Here is a 23,095-nt window from a genome sequence, read left to right as displayed (position 1 = left end):
AACAGATCGGAGCACAGTCACCGGTCAATCTTAATGTTTTTGCTTATAAAACCCTCATCACGTCTTCCCCAAAATCACATCCTTCCAATGTTCTACCAATCTCGAGCTTTCAAATCTCCATCCAGTTCTTCAGGTTTATCGTCTTCAATTTCGTTTCCACATTGTTTTGTATTTTCTCTAATATTTCTTATGATGATTCAAAATTAATAACTTTCGTTCTTCTGATGTTAACCGTGATGAATGTCGGCAATGAAGCGTCTCTGGTGTTGGCAAGATTGTAGATGACGACGATGATTTTTGGGGGGAAGATGATTGGAGATAATCTCTGGTAATTGGGGGTTGAAGATGATGTAATTTAGTTTTATATAATCTCTGGTAATTGGGGGTTGAAGATGATGTAGTTTAGTTTTATAATTAACAAAAGATTAAATGAAAAACACTTGGACCAAAATACCCCTGCACTAAAGGACAAAATAGGGATGTTGGAACAGTAAAAAATAAGGGTTTTTGGATTTTGGACTAAAATGGCAACAAAATGCAAACCACAGGGACCCAGATGTAATAAGTTTGAGATTTGGACTAAAGTGGCAAAAATGACCAAACCACACGGACCAAAATGGCAGTTTACTCTTATAATAATGATATTTAACTTAGGATCGAACCCAAAAAAATTGAGAAAAGTAATGTTATAATAATGATACTTAACTTAGCATAATAATCAAACAAAATATAATCACATTTACATTTATATTTATATATTTAGCAAAACGTGAACCTTATAAACAATGGTCTTTTTTAGTTTTCTTTTTTATTTGTTTTCTATAGTACTTATTTTATAGTGGTTTTTTGTCTTTAATTTCTTGTGTTTTATACTGAGTTTGTTTGCGTTTTACGTCAACTTGCATTATAAGTTTGCGTTTATCTTTACTTACGTTTTATGTCACGTGCCGACATAAATCACGTATTTATTTTACAATTTTCTTAGTTTTGGTCGTCGCTTGCTTAATACTTAACACGGTTTTACGACTCCCTCACCGCGACGCGGGGGTCAACATTGGTACCGGTACCTTATTCATTTTTACGATTTTTCTCGACGTGACGATATAAAATTCATTGAGCACACAGTTGTATTCGCAATAAATTTTTTTTTTTGCTATTATAAGCTTATATCGAATGCAGGTATCATACCCGTACCGTAACAAACCAAACCAATACCAAGCAAACAACACCGGTTATGATTTTCAATCAAAGTAAAACATATGTCGATTGGTATGCTTTGTGTCAATATCAAGCTGGTACTGTAATAAACCAAATCTATGCTGATCGAAAGCCCGCCCCAAAACGCTAGGAATCCAACTAGTAATAACACAAAAGTTGAGGCGCGAATATACAAAAGGGTGGTGGAATTTGGTCATTTCCTTTCTCGCGCTCTCAGGTATTTCTATGTCCTCTCACTAATTTCTTTCAGCATATCCCCACAGCAACTCTATGTTTAACGATCCCCAAAATATTACAAATTAGGGTTTAACCAACAAACGGATCAAATCAGACTCTGTATGGCTCAGTTTCAGTATATTGTGTAAAGTTTCGGTAACAATTGCAAATTCGTTTCAGGAAACGGAAACATATCGATCGAATTCTGTTTGAATTTTGATGAGATGACCACGGAGCTGTTGGAGATTCAACCTCAAGAACTTAGAATTATATGTAAGCATGTTGCTCTTTTCAATCTGTTTAATCTAATGCTAGTTATGGTCAATATTCAAACTCAATTTGTATAGTTTGAGTAGAAGTATATTGTTGATATGGATGAACTGATTATGTAGAGTCAACTGTGAATTTCAGTTTAGCAGGTTGAAATAAGGTATTTGTGCCTCAAATGTTTTAGGTTAAGAACTTTTGGGAAGTTTAATGGATTGGTTATACGGATGTCAGTGAAGACGTTAATAGCAGTTATTAGTAGCATAAATTAGGTTTTATTGCGTAAGTTTCATATTGTTAAAGGAAGATGATAATCTAATTGTAATTCATGATTTAATCAATGCCAAAAGTTATAACTAACAGTAACAGATTTATATTAGTTTGTTCATCTATAAGGTGTTATACTTGTATACTTAGGGGGTAGGGGCGCTCCACTAGTGATGGTTTTCCATCACTCACTACACCCAATCATTGTCCGCCACGTCATTGAACTTGGTTCCATCACTAGTGATGGATTCTAGTGGGGGTGCCCATCACTCACCACACACTCATCTCCATCGAACATGGTGTGCAGCACCTTCAATTCTTCACGTGTGACCATGGCAACGCGTTATGAAGTTGATGCGTTTTAAAAGATGGTGGCGGTGGTGTATCACGCACATCCACGCCTGAAGAATCTTGTATCACGCTGTGCCTCGGGTCCTCTTATGGACTATCTCAATGTACTCATAGTTCTAAGTTCTGACTGACATGTTGACACTCCATTTAATCAAGTATGTAGGAACAATTAAGTTCAACCAGACGTATAATTATAACCAAGCTCTTATGCCACATTTTGATCAATGTAACTTACAACTTAATGGATCATAATTTCATTGCACCTTGTTCTATTGCATGGCTAGGTGTGTAATGTGTAGATATAGAACTGTTTTTATCACCGGATTGGGCTAACTCTTCATGCTTTTATTCTATATCCAAATAGTTGAATTGAAGAAACAAAGCTCATGTTCTATTCGACTGGTCAATAAGTCTGATCACCATGTTGCTTTTAAGGTTCTGTCCTTGTTTTTTATATCTAATTTTGGTTTATCTTTTGTTATCTGATGTAACTTGTAAGTAGAATTATTCATATGAATTGATTTTTGGCAGGTTAAAACTACATCTTCATCAAAATACTGCGTCAGACCGAATACTGGAGTTATTAAGCCAGATTTAACATGTGATTTAATAGGTATAAGTTTTGTTGTTGAAAATTTTAGACTGTGTGGTGGGTCCTTGCTGATTTGCCAATGCCATTAACTGAAGTCTTGTATATATTTTTCAAACAAGATGGATTTTAGGCTGTATCTGTGTTATTCTTACTATGCAGACATTGTCTTACTAGAGCTTTCTTAAAACTTGAGAACTTAACTTTGTGGAACCACTTAACCATATTTCTTAGTGTTGTACTTGTACTTGCTGAGTTTAACTACTCTTACTTTATTTCTCAGTCTATCTATTTGACATTAAGGTTGAATGATGTTTGACATCTAGAGAGACCAAGAAAATAGGAGCCCTAGATGATCAACATGAATTTGTGATGTCATGTGGTATATTTACATTTACATTGCACTTTAATAGTACTTTACATAATTACATCCCAACTATTAAAAGACGTGTATGATTACTCATTGTAACATTTATAATTTTCTTATGATCTATCGTTTTCTTTGTTCTTGGCGCTTCAATTCCCTCTTTTGGAAATATGTCGTGTGCTTTGGAATCATGATCTTTCCTTTTATTCCTAACAGTACCTGCTAATTGTGTTTCTGGTTAAAGTAGCTGATATACCAATTATGAGAACTTGTGATCACTGTATTAGGCGATAAAATTATTGATGGAATCCACTTCTAAAAAAGTTCATGTTATAAATGCTAAGATATTAGTGAGTTATGATATATATTCTTGTTGGACATGTAGCACAGTTACTATGCAAGCACAAAAAGAAGCACCGCCTGATTTGATATGCAGTGACAAGTTCCTAATTCAAAGTACAATTGTACCCGATGGGGCTACAGAGGATTATATCATGTCTACCACGGTTCGTATCTTGAAATGTTGGTTTGACAGTGAGTTATGGAGGTGACAAAATGGGACTGATTGGGTAATGTGCAAACTGGGCTGGGTCAGGCGGCCAACCCACATACGGATGGCCCTGTGGCTTACCAAAATTTTGGATTTGGTCCCTAGGTTTCCAAAAGTAGACAGATGGTCCTTATGGTTTGCACTTTGTAACGCATTTAGCCCCCAACTTTTTCCCACATGGATGGTCCCTATGGTTTGCACTTTCTAACGCATTTAGTCGCTAACTTGGACAGTTGGACATGCTAAAACCTTAAGATTTGTTGGCTAGGGACTAAATGTGTTACAAAGTGCAAACCACAGGGACCATCCGTGTACTTTTGGAAAGCTAGGGACTAAATCCAAAATTTTAGTAAACCACAGGGACCAACCGTGTACTTTACTCTTTTTTTATTAAAAAAAATTCGAATGCATTGAAAAAATATATTCAAACAAAATTAGTTGAACTTTTTTTCTCATAGAATGATATAGGTTGTTCTTATTGTTTGAATATACTTTGGATGAATGTCATCCACTGACCCATATTCTTTCTAGCTAAAACCTTTAGCCTAACCATTATGACCCACCCATTTTTAAAAAAAGTGACGCATCTAGTGAATTTCTTTAGTTGATTCTTCACTTTTTTCAGTTTGTTAAAGATGATGGTAAGCACATTGAAGAAAAGAGGCTTAAAGTGATCCTTGTCAGTCCACCCCACTCACCAATATTGTCACCAATGAACATGATATCAAGAATGAGACCATATAACACAGCCACTGAATCAAATGATGATATGGTTCAAAACAATAGCTCTCATACCAAGGTAAGAGCTTTTTTGACTGGAGGCATGGATGTACATTTGTGGGTTATGGCTGAATGTCTGTTGTACATATCATCTTAGTTAAAGGTGTAATGAAGGGCGGTTTGGGTAACTGCCCAAAACGGTTTTCGGTTGAAATCGGTGAAAAGTTATTATAATAAATTAATGTGTTAATTATTATTACAAACCACTATATTAAATAATTAAAATACTAATTTGAATCTTTGAATAAAAATGATCTAGAAGGTTGTATGGCTCAAAAACAGACTTTTTGGCGATTTTCAACCTGTTTGACCATGAGTTCCCCTTCTAGCTAAACCTTTTGATTTGGCCCAATCGATTCGTTTGAGAAAATTCATAACTAAATGGGATAATACTGTCACATCTAACTGTTACGTTAATTTCATTAAGAAAATCGGTTTGTTGGCACTTGTTGCTACATTTGTTTGTAATGTCCTTACTTGGTTTTTGGTCAGTTTGGTCTAATATTAATCTCTTTATTTGGAGTTTTGACAATCCAAGTTTAGTTAGATATATCATAGATTTCTGTTTGATGAAAAAGGATTGTTCTATTACTGATTTTAAACTTATAGGAAGTTCTGGAGGCAATGAAGAATGAACAATCTATAAACAGGAAGCATATAGAAGAATTGCGATTACGCAACGACGTGGAAGAGATAAAGTCAAAACTGAGAGAATTCGAGTCAATACTTAAACAGGTGAGCTATGAGTTTGGGTTTGGGTTTGGTTTTGGTTTTGGTTTTGGTTTTGGTTTGTGCCTATATTATAAGTCAATGATCTTTTTTGTTCACTAAGAATCCATTAAAAGTTAGTGGTTTTTTAGTTCTCTTAAATCTGCCATGAAGCTGAACCTTTACTACATAGAGAATATAAAAGACTTAGGTATATAGAACCCAATGAGAACAACTCAAGTTATGATAAAAGTCAAAAAATCAAATTCCAAAAATATCCCTAGAACTTTCTGTTGTCATTAAAAGAACACAAAAAGATAAACTAATGAAAAAGAAAACATTTCAAAGAAATGTATGTTAAAGTTTAAAGTTTAAACTTCTGCAGTAAATTCTTTATTCCTAAAAACCAACATCTGTTCATAAGTTGATGACTTTATACATTTGGTTCACAGGACAATCCGAGAACCAATCAAAACGCAAGGACAAGAGAGGCCGGGTTCCAATTGCTGTTTGTAGCTGTGGTGGCACTTGTTAGCGTTTACCTTGGATACTTGTTGCACAGCTGATGAGCAAGTTTTAGCAGGTTGAGACTGTTGTAGCATTTATGAGCTCAGTTGAATGGGTGCATATGAGTATATGACCAGGTTAGTTAGTTAGTGTGTATATGTTTTGACTTCTTGTTCAGATATAACCACACACAAGGCTAGTTATGATATAAAGACTTTAACCATTGCAATGCTCGGCTCGGCTCTTATGTGGATTTTGATAGAAATCTAAGAAGGGAACCACAATTTGTGATTTGAGTTTTTCATGGTCAAGTTCTTTGGGGCCATTGTATGTTGCAAAAGTATAAGTAGAAGTGAAACTAACCTCGATCATTAGAAGCTGACATGTGGAACTAGGGATGCCAATGTGTCCAGTGGCGGAGCTTGAGCGAAAACTCGGCGGGGGCGGGGCTCTTAAAATCCAAGTCGGTAGGGGCCGGACTCTTAAAAATCCAATATTTTACACTACAAAAATGTTATTTTCTTGGGAAATTTTCGACAAAATTAACAGTTGAGTTGAGCCATCGGCCCCAAAGAAGCTTTGCCAGTCAATGTGTGGGGCGGTTTTTGTTATCTCCTACCTCATACCTGTCGGGTTCGTTGTTTTCTTGTAGTTATAAATGTATCATGCATACCTGTTTATGATCCTAAGTGGTTAAAATTCACCTGTTGGCCGCAATCATAAACTTATGGTATACTCATCCTATAAACCAACTAGAAATTTGGAATACTTAATTACACTTCCAACAATTCTGTATATATATATATATATATTAATTTCAAGTTTCTATCAACTTCAAAATACTACTCCCTCCGTCCCATTAAAAGTGTCATATTTTGAATTTTCAAAGTCTTTATTTATAAACTTTGACTTTAATTATATATTTTTTGTGTTATATAAAACTTGATGAAAATTAACCCGATAAAAACACTTGTAAAACACACTCAAATCATATAACTTTCATCAAGTATTATCTAACACAAACAAAATTATTTAAGGTCAAAGTTTATAAATAAAGATTTTGAAAATTCAAAATAGGACACTTTTAATGGGACGGAGGTAGTATTTAATATATACGTAAAGGATCAAATAAAAATAATATTAACGTACGAAACGTACGCATTGAGGGAAAAAGCAAAAAGTGACGGTGTCATTTTGGAAATTATGAGCAACTTCAAAATAAATGGGGGAAAAGCAAAAAGTGTCTTGTAGAGTAATTTTGAGCATCTGTAGAGTAATTTTGGGAAATGTAGGGTAATTATCAAATTACTCTAGTAGAGTAATTTTGACTTCTGTAGAGTAATTTTAGAAAATGTCTTGCAGAGTAATTTTGTTAGCATTTAGTTATGGGGTTTAGCTTTATGGTTTAGTTTTTAGCTTTTAGTGGGGGGGGGGGGGGGGGGTTTAGGTTTTTGGGGGTGGGGGTTTAGGTTTTTTTAGGTTTTTGGGGGGTGTGGGGGGGGGGGGTTTAGTGTAATTTTGATAATTACCCTACACGACCAAAATTACTCTACATGAACATTTACAATGGTTTAGGTTTTTTTAGGTTTTTGGGGGTGGGTTAGGTTTTTGGGGGGTGGGGGGTGGGGTTAGTGTAATTTTGATAATTACCCTATACGACCAAAATTACTCTACAGAAGCTCAAAATTACTCTACTAGAGTAATTTTGAAGTTGGTGATAATTACCAAAATGACACTGCCACTTTTTTGACTTTTCTTTCAATTCGTACGTTTCGTACGTTTATTTTATTTTCACAGGAACTTAACTCTTAATATATATATATATATATATACATACACACACACATATTCGGTTTCAATGCAGATAAACATGTATGGGTTTGACTCTGGGCTGGGGCATGTATCTCCTAATACTATACTTGCCCTAAACTCAAGATAAGTTTAAAGATAATCACACACTCGGTCACATACCCAATACTGTCTCGGATGTTTTTGGTTTCTTTTGCCGGGTTCAGGTATTTATTTACCATTAGATAGTCTAGTTGGCGCATTAATATCAGTATATAATTTGTATCATGTGTTGAAGGGGTATGGTCTCAAATCTTGCGCTGACTATTCAGTTGCGCGCAGGACCATACTCATATCATACCAATTTAATAGCTTTCCCAACCTCGCGCCGGCTAATCAGGTGTAACCTAGGCGGCGTGCGAGGTCAGGGTTAACACAAGATCATATTTGACACTTAACTCCTTGGATAAAAACCCTGACTTCCTGGACCTTGCGCCGGCTACACGGGATATCCCGGGGGTTGCGCAGAGGTAGGAAGCGCAAGTAAACCTATGACAAGTACCAAAGGTACAAGTTGTAGAGCTGTGGACCAATGAGCGTCCAACAGGTTGTATCCGATCATGCTGCACGATGGACAATCGTACAGGAGACAAAAGGTACACAAGGACGCACACGTGGCACCAATCAACGTGCGCCGACCACTGCTCCACTGTTCTCCACTTAGCTGCTGATGACAGTCCAGACAACAAGGGTGACTGTCAGGACACGTGGATCCATTTAGCGTGACAGCTATCCTCTCGCCCAGAAGCACCAATGGTCGTGGCAGAGGAGACAGAATGGATATTCCTTGTTGTCGACTACAGGCCCAAGGTCCATCAGCCCATCCATTTCACAAACCACCTCAGCTATAAATAGTGAACTTCACCTCCAGGTTTAAGGACCGCTCTCTTAATCTCTCACTTTATACACACACTATTATCCTCGAAACATATACTTATTGACACGCCGAAGGATGATTACAAGGAGAACCCCCTGTTCCCCTCATTGTAACGAGCTTAACGGTGTGTTTAGTGTTTTGCAGGATCAACATAGCAGCTTAGACAACCTTTATTTGTTGAGGCACAAACCACAAACTAATCACCAGATTAGTTTGGTCTTTCTTCATGTGTATACACATAAACAAGAGAGTATAGCAAATGGAGAATGACGGTTGTGTGGGAGAGGAAGGGGTCTCTCATCAAATTGTTTGTCTCCCTAATAAAGGAGAGGTGTGTGGACCAGATTAGGTCTCATCTTAATGGTTGAATCTAACCCCAACTTTTTTTCAAAAAAAAGTTAACTTCATTAAAAACGTCAACGACCCAAACGAGCAAAAGGCCTACTACATATACACACCTCCGGCCCAAACGGGCAAGAGACCACTATTACAACATATACAGAGGGAATTTACATCAATCCACCTAACGAACGGATTTAGGGGGTGTTTGGGATTCCTTCTCAAAAACCACTTATTAACTTATATAAGTCATAAGTTAGAATTTCTAACTTCTCAAAAACAACTTTTTTCACACACAAAAACAGCTTAAATAAGTTAAACCAAACACTATAAAAACAACTTATTAACTTTTATAAGTCAATAAGTTATAAGTTGCTCCAAAATAAGCTAACCCAAACACCCACTTAAAAGAAAACCTATTTTTTAACCAAACAAAACCTCGATTTCACTTCCCTCACAATGTCTTGCGAGCTACATCTTTTATTTTGGAATACCATCTCGTTTTTCCCTCTCCAAATACCCCAACATGCGAATAATACGAGTCCATGAATAGTCTCCGAAGCTTTCTTTCCCATTTGAAGATATTTGTGAGCTTCCATAAGATCTTTGAAATCAAACCTAACCCCAGCTGAGGACTTAGGATATCAATCATTGAAGTTTTAAAGCGGTTTTTTTTAAAGCTAGTATGGTTTTATTATCAAAACATGTACATTACAAAAAAGAGTAAAAACCGCATTTTACATCTATACCTTTTAAATTTTGATAACGTTGGAACCTGGAACCAAACCTCTAGACTAAACCAATCCTTAAAACTTATATATAGGAGCGGACATACCTTGTATTAAGGGGTAGCCTCCACTATCCCTTGACGATCCGACGGTAGTGTAAATTTTGGAAAAATTTGACGTTTTTTCGATTTCGTTACCCATTTTTTTTGAAACGTTACCTATAAGAATTTTGTAGATCCGCCACTGCTTATATACTTATTCTTTTTCATTTTCATAATATGTACTGTATTAATGAACCATTTTTTTCTTTGATTTATTTTATTACAGTTAATGATTTTGGGGAAAAATATTTGGTTCATTGTCAAATAATGAGTAACTTAGTTTGTCATTTTCTAAAATTGTTGTTGGTAGTCGGTACATAATTTTTGTCACAACCCTTTCGAAGTGCAACACCCCAACTATTATAAAATAACTGCCACATGCAATAAAAAAAGTGTTGATTATTCCATTTTTATGGACAACATCAGGATCGGATCGTTTCAATTCAATCATGTTTATTCAATTATAACATAAACATGGATATTAAGTTAGCGACACTTACTTGTGAAAATGGTCATCTTTACAATCTTTATAGATGATGATGAAGTTATGATTCCCGTTATGATGCTTTTGAGTGATGAAGATTTAGATAGAATACCTAAAGGGAAATCATAGTAGCCCTTTAACTAATCAATATTCACAATTACTTTTATTAAATAATTGTTAGGGACCTGTTATGTCATCTTGATAAAGTTGCACCAAGTAATCAATATTCACAATTACTTCCTCCATGTATTGTCATCCGTCAAAGAGAACGGTTGTTTTGTGAGAAGGGATGGGAGAATGAATAGACACCCGTGAAGAGAAAGAGAGATAAACGTGCGACACAAATAGACCCTCTCTCGTACGCACCACCTATTTCTATTTTTTTAAGACACATTATTATTATCATTCTTTTAAAATTAAAAACCCAAATGTTTATACTTTCTAGTCACATTCAGATTACGAAACATACACTCTTTAACCCCACCATTGACAAAACCCAAAGTTAATTTAATCGCGGTAACATCATTTTCAACGTGCAATACAAGTTTTTATTTTTTGAGTTAAATGCTATTTTAGTCCCTGTGGTTTAGACTATTTTGTCAGTTTAGTCCAAATATTTTATTTTTCGCCTGTGGGTCTAAAAAAGTTTCATTGTTGTCATTTTAGTCAATTGGGTTAACTTCTTCCATTTTTTCTGTTAACGAGAAGGGTACTTCGGTCATTTTATATGGCCGAATTACCCTTCTAGTTAATATAATTACGTATAAAATGACCGAATTGTCCTTCTCGTTAACAGAAAAAATGGATAAAGTTAATCCAGTTGACTAAAATGGCAACGGTGAAACATTTTTCGACCCACAGACAAAAAATGAAACATTTAAACTAAACTGGCAAAATGTCTTAAACCACATGGACTAAAATAACCTTTTTTTTTTTTTTTTTTTTTTTTTTTTTTTTTTTGTGACAAGAGGACCAGATAAACACATTATCAAAAACACGAGTCAACCGAAGTAATTCTTGAGATCAGTCATCAACGATTCAGTCAGAGCAGTAATGGAGGAAGAAAATCAAGCGATGAAGCTGTATTCGCACCCAATGAGCTCCTGTTCTCGTCGTGTTCGTCTCGCTCTCTACTTAAAAGGTTTTCAATATCTCCGTTCAACCTCTCACTATCTCTCTGTACCTAATTCAATTCCAACTACATCTCTTTACTTTCACTTTCACTTTCTTTTTTACTACAATTGAATTCCAAATATTCTGTATACTAAAAAGGATCAGACCGATGAGTAACTAACATGAGTATGTGTTTGTTTGTTTGTTTGTTCTAGGGCTGAAATATGAATGCATAAATATTACCGGTGTTGGAGATCCGGGTGAGAATACTCTATTTGATGATAGTAACAAAATCTGTATCTGTTAGAGTTTGTCTTTTAAAGTTTACTTTGAAAAAAAGTCAAAAGTGGAATAATCAATTGAGACTTGTTAAATCACATACAAATTTGCTATAATTAGAAATATCTGGATTATGTTAAATGTATTTTTCTAACTGTTAAGCTGTTTTTACCTTCTAAAAGTCCACTTTTGACTTTTGAGTGTCAAACATATTATAATCGAATGTAAAAAACGGTTATGCTTATGCCATTATGCATCAAAGTCAAAGATATGTTAGATGACTCTTTGAATTAGGGTCTTGAACTGCGGAATTATAATTTCGATGTAGTATTGAATCAGGGATTGGCAACTCAAGTTACTAACTTACCATGCTAATAAGAAACAAAATACGTTAATTAGTTTCAAGTTTTGAAAAAAAAAAACTCTTATATGTCAGGATGGTATCAGGTTTTTACAATACCAATGATAATCACATAAAGCATTTGTTAATGCAAAACACTTAAGAGACACTGTATTAAGAGAAAATATTATATATTTCAGAACGGTTTCTAGGCAACCGACACATCTAGTACGTAAGTGTGAAAACTTAATTGTGTGAGGTTTGAAATGCAGAACTTCTAAAGGTTAACCCAATGGGTTATGTGCCTGCTTTGGTGGATGGCACTACGGTTGTTTCAGATTCGTATGCCATCTTATTAGTGAGTAAATTTATGTTTGTTCCTCATTTAACTTCCTTCTTATTTTAATATAATTTACAACTGACAGTACCAAAGTTGCTAGTTAGTATTCTTTTATAATCTTTGTTACTTAACAGTATCTGGAAGAGAAATACCCTCAACATGCTTTGTTGCCTCAAGATATTATAAAAAAATCGATAAATTACCAGGTAACTCATAAATGGGTTGCTTTTTGTTTACTCAAATGATCATGTAAATCTTTGTTCCAAATCACCGACAACTTGTTTCTGCTAGGCTGCAAGTATTGTTTCTTCCAGCATTCAGCCTCTTCAGAATACGACTTTAGTTGTGAGTAGAAACTTTTGGCTTCTAACTATGGCATGTTATTACTTTTTACGTACTCCAGTTTTAACCATGCGTAAAGTTATATAACAGCATTATATCGGAGAACTTGTTAGTCCTGATGAGAAGCTTCCTTGGGCTCAAAATCATATCAGGAAAGGGTTCGTAGGTAAGGATCGTTTTTAATGGATCCATATCTTGTTCTTCTGCTGATTGTACGACGGTTGGATCATTCTAAATCTTTATTAAGAATTACAAGACATCCGCTTTTGACATCTGTAGTTCGATAAGGATGTAATTAAGTTAAAGATGTTACCAAATTCTTAATTATGTGATCACATGTGCAGCTCTCGAGAAGCTATTAGCGAACCATGCTGGGAAATATGCAACCGGAGATGAAATTTACCTGGTCTGTTAATTCTTGGCCACTGTAATCTATAGTCCATATATGCTTCCTATATTATGATGTTTGACCTTTATTGTAACAATACGGATACTGACTATCGAAAAGATTAACAGGACCATTGTGACACCCTAGGCAATCCCACATTGGCCGTGGCCAGGAGAGATCCTCGGTTCTTAAGTAATGCCCTGCCTCTTAAATCACCAACGCGTTTTGGGCTTAGTTGGCTGTGGAGCACATGAAAACTCCACAGTTAAGCGTGCTCAGGTGGAAGTAGTACCAGGATGGGTGACCTCCTGGGAAGTCTCCACAGGAGCAACCAAAAACAAATCCGTGAGTTCCTGCATGGGCAACCCATCAGGGGCAGAGCGGACAATATTGGTGATGAGAGGGGCCGGATGTTACATTTATAACGATGTGCTTGAATGGACCATTAACGTTTCAATTTCATTGTTAATCCTATGGCAACAACCAAAGATTTACACTCTCTCCTTTTTGAAATTGTTGTTAAGTTGGAATATTCTTCTATGAATATAATTATGTTCTTCGTATGGTTACTTTCAGGCAGACTTGTATCTCACATTCCAACTTGATAATGCAATCAACCGGTTCAAGCTTGATATGGTATTCTCTAGTAATTTTCCACGATCATTTTTTTCATTTTTATGAATTTTTTCATTGGTTGGTGCAGACCGAGTTCCCACTTCTGCTTAAGTTATACAAGGTTTACTGCCAAACACCATCTATCCAACAGATTTTCGCTGAATCATCTCAACAACAAATAGGTTTGACCCGCACACTTATTTCCAGCTCTCGAAAGTTATGTGCTAGTTATGATTACAAAGATAAAAACTAAAAAAATAGTTCAAATAGTATTCTAAATAGTTGAATAAATCAATTTGGGAAGTTGTATGAATCAGGAAATAGATTTTGGACTACTTTCAAGTTTCAACTGATTTGACCAACTGACCCATTTCTTTTTTAGCAATCTTTTAATTTGACCTTTTCGTGTAAAAAAAATTATGTGCTAATTATGATTACAAAAAAATATTAAATTAAACATAATCTAATAGTTGAATAAAACAATTTAGGAAGTTGTATGGATCAAAAAATAGATTTTGGGCTACTTTCAACCTGTTCGACCAATTCACCCATTCTTTTTAGCGATTTTTTTCATGTGACCTTTTCACATAAAACACAACCCGAATCTAAATATAAGTAAACAGTCGAAATTCACGTATAGGTAAAATCTATACTACGGTTTAAACTACAAAACACGTGAATCATGGATGTCATGAAATCGCGGGTTTCCTTAGCTGTCTAATTTTGTATTAGTTATGTAAATTTTCTAATTTTATTTTAATTTGACAATGTGTTAATATATGTATCAGATAAGTCGCTTTTCAATTTTACCAAGCCACAGGAGGCTTAAGACGCATCATTTCCTGGCAAAACCAACATATGACTCGAATAAAAACTGAGGTTTGGCTGTCATTAGGTTCTTAAATTGCACATTGTTGTATTTTCACTTAAATTGTACTTGATATAATCATCATAAAAGATCATATGTTGATGTATATTCAGTCAAATCTTCGAATTCACGTTTGGTTGGGTTGAAATCCAGACCAGTTTGATCCCCTCCGAAAGCTTGATTACTTGTATGAGTTTGGCTGGTTTAGCTAAAGAAAGATAGTTCTGCCTTAAGTAATATTTAAAGCTCGAGGTCGACTCTACCCGACTTGTTATTTGTTTAATTATTTTATTTATATACTTATATAATTATCTGTATAAATAACAGGCTCATTTAGGCTCACGAGCCTTATGAACCTTGTGCTCGAACTCGTTCATTAAATTAGCTCCATATAAAACCCGACTTGCTCTGAACTTTTGGCGAACCAGTTTTGAGTAGCTTACGAGTGGCTCCGTTGAGCATCTAGGGAAGGGAAGTTTTAAGGTTTATTTTAGACATGTAATATCATATATTTATAACTTTCAAGTCCTAACAAAATTGAGCAACTAATTAGATGATTAAACACATAATGACATACTACACCTCTAACTAGTCCTGACCCGACGAATGGAGACCCTTCATACCCACATCTATTCTTATAAAAGGGGGCTTCATCCTCATTGAAAGTTTTCTTCTTTCCTAAGGGGAGGAGGGGTGGTCACTAGTGATAGAATTCTATCACTCCCAATATCCAATCAACTCATGTCATGTCATCACCCAATATTCTATCACTAGTGATAGAAATGTAGTGGGTGTGGTCACTAGTGATAAAAAAAGCCAACTTCAACTAATTAAAAATATTTATAATTTCATTTCACTTTTGATGCTGCAGAACAATTGGTCCAGAGCGTCATCATGCAACAGGTGTCAAACATGCAGAACAATTGATACATTGAAGTTTCACGCATGATATTTTGTACGCATTAAAATTCAAGGGGCATTGACTTAAGCGTCAGAGGGTGGTCCCAAGGCTTCGCCCTTGAGCCCCTTCCAATGAGCTTCTTTGTGGTGTTTTACAACCCCAAGACTTGACGAGGAAGACAAAGTGGGTGCTTCACCTCCTTAGTTATGATTTGGATCCATGTAGCAACACACCTACCTATTCATGATCGACTATTATATATGTTTTAAAATACAAAACCGGCCCATTTTTAATCAAATTAACTAAGCACACAAAAATAAAACATCCCATTGACGTGATTGTCGTGGGTCACGCAAATTTAATCCCCAAACAACTATAGATAGTGGTAGTAGGGTATCGAACTCAGGGAGTATGTGGAAGATGTGTCGATTGTATAGTTTTGTACTTAAACTAATTATTAGACTAGATTGCTGAAAATTAAAATTCAAGAGTTTGGATTGTTGATTTAGAAAACTAAAATTAAAAACTGATTCAAATCAAAGTTGGTTGTGAAACAAATTAGGAGAGAACAATGATCACCTTAGGTTTCAGTTTCTTTAAACAATTGTGTGTAATTCCAACTAGAAAGAGTTACATAGACATAACTCGTGTAAAAATGATTGAAGTGATAAAAGGGAACAAAGTACTCGGATTATATAACGCGAGGTTGTTTCCCGATGACCAATTAATCAATAACCAACCCTAACCCTTCCCGTGATATCTCGGTTGCCAACGGCACCAAGAACGTACGATTAAGACTAGAAATTGCAATATTGATTAACAAACTACAAACAATCAAACATACACCATGACATTCAAGCAACGCAAGTTGTCATTCTAGAAATGCAGAAATTAAACACACAAAGGTTCAAGAAACATTCACCTAAGATGATCACCGAAGAGTTTAGCCGGACATGGCTCGGTGAATCATCATCATAATCAAACTATTGTTCATACGAATCAAGAAAACAAACCGAATGATAGAAATTGTTCACAAACCCAACAAGTTCTCCAAAATCGCCCCCCATGATGTCTAGAACCGTCCAATGATGAAAGATCTCCAAAAGACACTCCAAAAACCGATTTTAATGAGCGGTTACAATTTTCCTCGTCACTTCCACCGTAAATTACGGTCATACCGTAATTTACGATGCACATACAATATGTGACGGTGCAACAATACTGATTTACGGTGAGAAAGAATGCCAAATCATGTCCACCGTAAATTACGGTGGAACCGTAATTTACGGTGACAATTTCAATGTATGCTTGACTTGATGCCTGCCATAAGATAATGATTATGCTATTGACTTTCCTCCTAATTCTCATGTGCCGCCAAAAAGGGTCCAAGCATGTGCCAATCTCACGTCCACACGGCTGCCTCCAAAAGTCTTCGTGACTTATGTGCCGCCCACTTCTCATGTGCCGCCCCATTTATTATTCATGTGATGTTGGCCCAATCTCAAAAGTCCACATATGTGATAATTGCCTCCCACTATTTAGATGATGATGACTGTTGTTATTTACCTTGTTAGCGGCCCAATCAACCAAGAGTATCCAACATGTGCGGCCCATGTGATTGTATGTCATATATGTGCCGCCCACTCCATCCAATGTTTGCCACTTTTGTGTGGCGGCCCAATCAAAGACACCCCACAAGTCCCAAGTCACGTGTTGTATCTGATGATGATTAACTATTGTTGTTGACTTTTGATATAAGGTGCCACCAAAAACCCCATCCAGATGTCGGCCCACATGTGATGATACTTGCCGCCCACTATTGAGATGATGATTGTAAACCCAAAGCCACGTGATGTTATGATTTTATTATGTATTTGACTGTTTGTGCCGCCCCTCTTGTCTGCCAATGAGACTAGTCCAAGTCGGCCCACTAATAAAAATCCCATGTGCAGCCCACTGTGATGTTATTGTTGTGATGTTAATTGTTGACAAAACAATTATCTCTTCCCTTGTAGATATTAATAAGATGTGATGCTTCTATGATGTGATGGAAACTAATCTTTAGCGATTCCACTAGAATGCCATGTACTTAACCTCACCGTATTAAGCGTTTTACCTGCAAAACACACAAACACTCGTAGTTACTAAGTTCAAGCAAATAACCAAGTAGAGCATGGAATTTTAGTCTTTTTAAACCATTTAAGGGTTGTCCTACGGACCACCCGTCACATCCCCACACTTACTCGTTGCTTGTCCCAAGCAACCCATTCGAAAATTATTTCAACACCACAAGCGATCAAACATGCAAACCAAGCTAAATGTGTCGTCCTTTACTAACTTTCAATCATATCACAAGACACACCCCTCACACAAAATCTCTCGGTTACAAGAATTATTAGCATAATGCTAAACCACTCAATGCATGTGTGTGTGTGTGTGTGCGACAATAAGCTTGTATAAAAATCAAGTTTCCTCCTAACAAATATCTAACATGCTTTAGAATCAAAGGGACTTGCGGGTTGCAACGGGGCTAGGTGTAAAGGTAGGAAAATGGTGGAATGCATATGAAAGAGCTAATTGATTTGACCCGGTTTTTTATATGTCTACTACTACTACTACGAAACAAACACCAAAAATATATACGAAGCTTCTTGACATTTTCAACTACTATTGCAACCAATCACTTCTTTTTGTATTTTTCTCATATTTTCCTCTTCGTTTTTCTTTCAACATTTTTTTTTTCATCATAACACATCAAACTCAACAATATATACAAAAACATTAATACTACATACTAAATCTCCTAAACCGGGTCATCTCAAAAGGTAAAATTTTTGTAAGAAGTAGGCTCGGGTCACAATCGAATGGTCTAAGGCTCAACATGGCTTCCTAAGGACCAAACCCCCACCCCTCACAATACCAAGCTCATATATGTAAAGTATGAGGTCCAACCCACCAATCCCGCACTCTCACACATCTAGACGAGGCTTCCTAAAAGTCCCCCTATCATTTTCAAAAGCATGCTAATTCTAGGATTTAACAAGTATTCACACACAAGTTCTATTAACACACAACACACACCGCCACTCAAACAATAAAATATCAATAACAATCATGTGTGGCTCAAATCCTCACCAAGAAAAGACTAGGAATGGGTGTCGGTGTGTCAAATGGCACAATATCAAGTTTTCAAATTTTAACAATTTTCGCTCGGATTCACAAAATTTTTTAAAACTCCCAAAAATTTTCCCCATCCCCACACTTGGGATACATTGTCCCAATGTATGGCTTTGAGGGAAGGATCGCTTTAACCAAAAACATCAACAATTGCTTAAATTCTCAAACCCCAAATTTCTTTTTGTACTTTTCATTTTATATTTTTTTTTATATTTTGTTTTTATAAACAAAAGCAAACTAATAAACTAACAATATTTCAAAGCTAAAGAACATAACAAGACTAAGGAAAGAGTACATTGACCTGGTGAAGTTTGCCACAACAGATGTTGTAGATAATCCGACTTCCTATCACCACCTTCACCCAAATATCCGTACATCTTCCCCACACTTGAATGTCGCCATGGCCCTGAAACATAGAAAGATAAAAACAACAAGATCAATATAAAACCCCGGGTTGCCTCCCGAGCAGCGCTAAGTTTCGAGTCTTCAGCCAGACTGTGCCACCAGCATTTATGGTGGCTCAAAGAATCGGTTCCTATCACCTCCCCCACTGTAGCTTGTCATTGGGCAAAATGCATCCATCTCATTTTGACTCGGTGGGTAATCAAATACACTCTTGCTCGCACCCATATATGTTCCTTCACGGTCCGGTGGGTGTTTTTTTCTCATTTGTGGTAACACATTTTTCATATAGTCACTAGACTCATCACCCTTCCTCTCAATGGACTCATAGCTAATCCCTCTAGTTTGAACATCAAAATACAACCTACGGTTCTTTTCGGTCATGGTAATAATCTCGTCTCTACAATTAATTTGAGCATTTGCTGCGTATAGAAACGGTCGACCTAAAATTACCCTTTGTTGTGATGCCATATTGGTAGAAGCATAGTCCAAAACTAGGAAATCCACCGGGTATTCAAATTCTCCCAATTGAATCTTAACATTCCTAACCATTCCCCGTGGACGCCTCCAACTTCCATCCGCTAAGCTCACCATGGTGTCTATACCTTCGAGTGGGCCAAAGTCGTACATATCGTATAGATCGCTTGGTAGCACACTCATGCTTGCCCCGTAGTCCAACAATGCGTGAGGGATTTTTAATTTTCCCACACGAATAGGCACGATTGGCACTCCATACTCTTTATCATTCTCGACTTCGGCACCTTTTTCCAAACCTGCATTCATTTGACACGAAGAAGTTAGCAATGCTTCATTAAATTTAGTATTTGGAACGGTGCTTACCACATTGATGTTAATGATTTTTATGTTCTTGGGATTTGGCACCGTATCACTCGGTAGCTGGCCTTTTGCTTTCTTTAACATCGCCACGTCACTTGCAAGTTGACCCATTTGAGTGGTCAACGATTGGATGCTTTTGTCACGAACCTCGTCCTTTTGCATCCGAACCTCATCACGTTGGTTCATTCGTTGCATTTCACTTTGCATCGCCTTCAACATTTCCATCATCTCATTTCCACCCGACGAGCTTTGACCCGTTTGATATTGCCTTTGAAATCCTTGGTTTCCTTGGAAATTCGGGTTTGCTTGATTTGAAGGGTTCCCATAGCGAAAGTTTGGGTGGTTCCTCAATCCGGGGTGGTAGGTATTAGAATTCATGTTGTTGTAGTTCCTACCACCTCCTCCTTGACCTTGACCTTGAACCGCATGGACTTCCTCGTATTGCCCTTCCAACATCCCTTGGCAATTTTCAGCCGCATGACCTATTTCAGTACACAAAGCACAAACATTATATATTTGGTTAGTGGTTTGAACATTACCATCATCTATGGCGTGCACTTGCGGTCGGGTGGTGGTCGGTCGGGCTCTTCTCGAGGCTTGAGCTTTTCTCTTTGATGTAGTTGCCATGCTTTCCAAGAACTCCCAATCTTCATTCTCATAGTTTGTTCCAAAAGTCCCACCGGTGATAGACATCAAATCACGTGCGTCTTCGGCACTCAACCCCTCGTGGAAGGCATTCATTAACTCCCACAATTCGATTCCATGGTGAGGGCAATTCTTTATCATCATATTGAATCGTTCAAACGCTTCATGGAACATCTCACCATGTTGTTGTTGGAAGCTCCTCAACCCCTTTCTAGCATCATTGGTCTTTTGGGCGGTATAGAACTCGTCTAAAAAAGTTTGTTGCATTTCCCCCCAAGTGTAAATAGATGCCGAAGGCAAAGTGTAGAACCACTTCTTTGCCTTATCCTCCAAAGAAAACTGAAATAAGACCAACTTGACTTCATCGGCCGAAAAACCTTGACTCCCAAAAGTGTTGCAAATTGAGTCATAGGCCTCTAAATGGAAATACGGCTCCTCCGTTGCTAACCCTTTGTACTTCGGTAAACTTTGCAACGAGTTTGTTCTTACTTCAAAAGTTCTCCCTTGGTTGTTGTGAGGGATAACCACCGGTGAAGGGTTTTGAGTAATGATTGGCCTGAAATGTGCCTCTATTCCCCTTGCTTGTTCCCTAAGATGCCTTCTTGGAACACCCAATCGACCCCTTGGACGAATAGGACCCATTGGTCTTGGTATAGGCCCTTGTGGTGCAATTGGTTGTTGGGGCATCGGTGGGTATTGAATCGGCCTTTGAAATTGTGGTTGTACATGTTGTGGCCGAACTTGTTGCAATGGAATAGGTTGTTGTATTGGTGGCCCTTGTGGTCTTGGCCGAATGTGTTGTGGTATAATTTGTTGTTGTGGCATTCCACCAACACTTGCCATCCCTTGAGATTGACTTTGCAAATACCCAAACTCCCCTTGATCACCATAACCTCCATAACCGTACCCATCATCTTCATAACCCTCATAATCTTCAAATCCCTCATCATAACCATCTCCTTGAATTCCCGAGGTCTGCCCAAATGGGATGGTCGAATACTGAAAGCCCGATTGTTGTTGTTGTGGTCTAAAAGATGAAGTAGTATGCACGATAGTTGAATTGGGTGCAATTGTGAAGGTGGATGATGATTAACCCGTAGTTGGGGGAAAGAAGTGGGATAATGGTGGGATTGTGGTGGATGGATTGTAGGTGATGGTTGTAACAACCCGCACCTTCGTGCGTTGTTACTACTCGATACACTCGTTACGCCTAGCACCGGAGATTCGGATCATAATGTAACTATATCAATTATATCGCTAAATCGAAGTACAATCGAATAATTATGCATATTCTATCGCTATTACAAACTTATTTTGCATAACACTCACGATGATGTCGAATATGGGCCTAAACTACCCTTCTCGATGAGCGTGAGGTGTCAAAAATGTGAATAATCAACGCTAACGAGGGTTATCGGGTGAGTACTATGACTCTAACCGTCATGACGATGATGGCAATATGAGTAAGTGGTGCCCCGATAATCATTGTGGCACATCACATCGAAGAACGCACTCAAAGGCACGCGTAACTCGATCACCGCACTGAGAATTGGATACATAAATACGTATATACGGCCCTTTTGTGATTAATAATAATAAATAATTTAATAATTATATGAATATATGAAAATATGGCTCAAACCGTCGAAATCGCACCAAAAACGGGATCAAAAGACTTCCGAACGGATCAATTCGATCAGGCTAGTCCAATTGGTCAGACCGGCCCAATCAGATAGGCCAGTCCGATCGACTGGGCCAGCCGATCGACTGGGCCAGCCGATCGACTGGGCCAGCCGATCGACTGGGCCAGCCGATCGACTGGGCCAGCCGATCGACTGGGCCAGCCGATCGACTAGGCCAGCCGATCGACTGGGCCAGCCGATCGAACGGGCCAGCCGAACCAACTGCTGTTTTTCCTCCTTTTCTCCTTCCTTGCCTATAAATACCCCTCCATTTCCTCCCAAACACTTGTGTTGCTGCTCCTAACCGACCAAGACGTTCCAGCCCTCAAATCTCTCGATTTCTTCCGATTCTTGTAAGTTTTCAACCCGAATCTTGTACTTTCTTGATCCAAATGCAATTCTCCATCTTTCTATCTTTCAAAATCTGAATTCCAACCGTGAAATCAACGGATTTGGGCTGTTCTAAGGTGATGTCACCATAAAGTTCTTCAAAGGTGATGTCATCCCATGAAGAACAACTCAGATTCGGATGATTTACATACGATTTTTCATGAATCTCAACCAAATCAGTGTTTTCCTATCAAGATAGTCATGGATCTGAGATGTTCTGACTGATTTCATCACAAGTTTTTATGAACTTCAAGGTGTTGACCTCATATCATCAAGAACAACTTAGATCTAGGGCATTTCATAAGTAAAATCAAGGTTTTTACATCAGATCTATACATAAAAATGGTAAAACCAGAACTTAGACCAATCTCCTACACATTTCTAGTGATAAAATGATCGATTTCGAGTTAAACACTGAAAAACCGACAAAAACGACCAGTTCCGACGAACGGGGTGATTCCCGGCCGATGAAACAGGTTGGAATTGACGGGATTTCAGTTGCTTAACACCTCATCGTAACGTCTCGACCCAAAACGCCGAAAAACGCTCGAAAAATCATCGAAAACAGCCGAACAGGAT

General features: G+C 37.3%; 2 protein-coding genes and 1 non-coding gene across 3 annotated transcripts; all 3 read left to right on the top strand.

The window, feature by feature from the left end:
- The first annotated feature begins 1,318 nt into the window (after positions 1 to 1,318).
- LOC110909347 (vesicle-associated protein 2-1) lies at positions 1,319 to 6,111 on the top strand. The gene is made up of 8 exons (XM_022154372.2): positions 1,319 to 1,435; positions 1,615 to 1,707; positions 2,684 to 2,754; positions 2,851 to 2,932; positions 3,666 to 3,781; positions 4,451 to 4,624; positions 5,215 to 5,340; positions 5,766 to 6,111. Exons 2-8 carry the CDS (start codon positions 1,659 to 1,661, stop codon positions 5,877 to 5,879), a joined length of 732 nt encoding a protein of 243 aa, XP_022010064.1. The 5' UTR covers positions 1,319 to 1,435; positions 1,615 to 1,658; the 3' UTR covers positions 5,880 to 6,111.
- A 5,025-nt stretch (positions 6,112 to 11,136) lies between these two features.
- LOC110909345 (glutathione S-transferase zeta class) lies at positions 11,137 to 14,650 on the top strand. The gene is made up of 10 exons (XM_022154371.2): positions 11,137 to 11,338; positions 11,526 to 11,570; positions 12,202 to 12,287; positions 12,404 to 12,475; positions 12,561 to 12,614; positions 12,702 to 12,777; positions 12,956 to 13,017; positions 13,576 to 13,635; positions 13,703 to 13,796; positions 14,403 to 14,650. Exons 1-10 carry the CDS (start codon positions 11,251 to 11,253, stop codon positions 14,441 to 14,443), a joined length of 678 nt encoding a protein of 225 aa, XP_022010063.1. The 5' UTR covers positions 11,137 to 11,250; the 3' UTR covers positions 14,444 to 14,650.
- A 5,906-nt stretch (positions 14,651 to 20,556) lies between these two features.
- Positions 20,557 to 20,662, top strand: LOC118486936. Its single transcript, XR_004880103.1, has one exon. It is a non-coding gene; the product is annotated as a small nucleolar RNA R71 (small nucleolar RNA).
- Positions 20,663 to 23,095: the final 2,433 nt, after the last annotated feature.

The sequence above is a fragment of the Helianthus annuus genome, chromosome 14 (genome assembly GCF_002127325.2).
Source record: "Helianthus annuus cultivar XRQ/B chromosome 14, HanXRQr2.0-SUNRISE, whole genome shotgun sequence".
Taxonomy (NCBI): Eukaryota; Viridiplantae; Streptophyta; class Magnoliopsida; order Asterales; family Asteraceae; genus Helianthus; species Helianthus annuus.
Note: the sequence above shows the minus strand (reverse complement) of the source record. Positions and strands in the feature narration are given on the sequence as shown.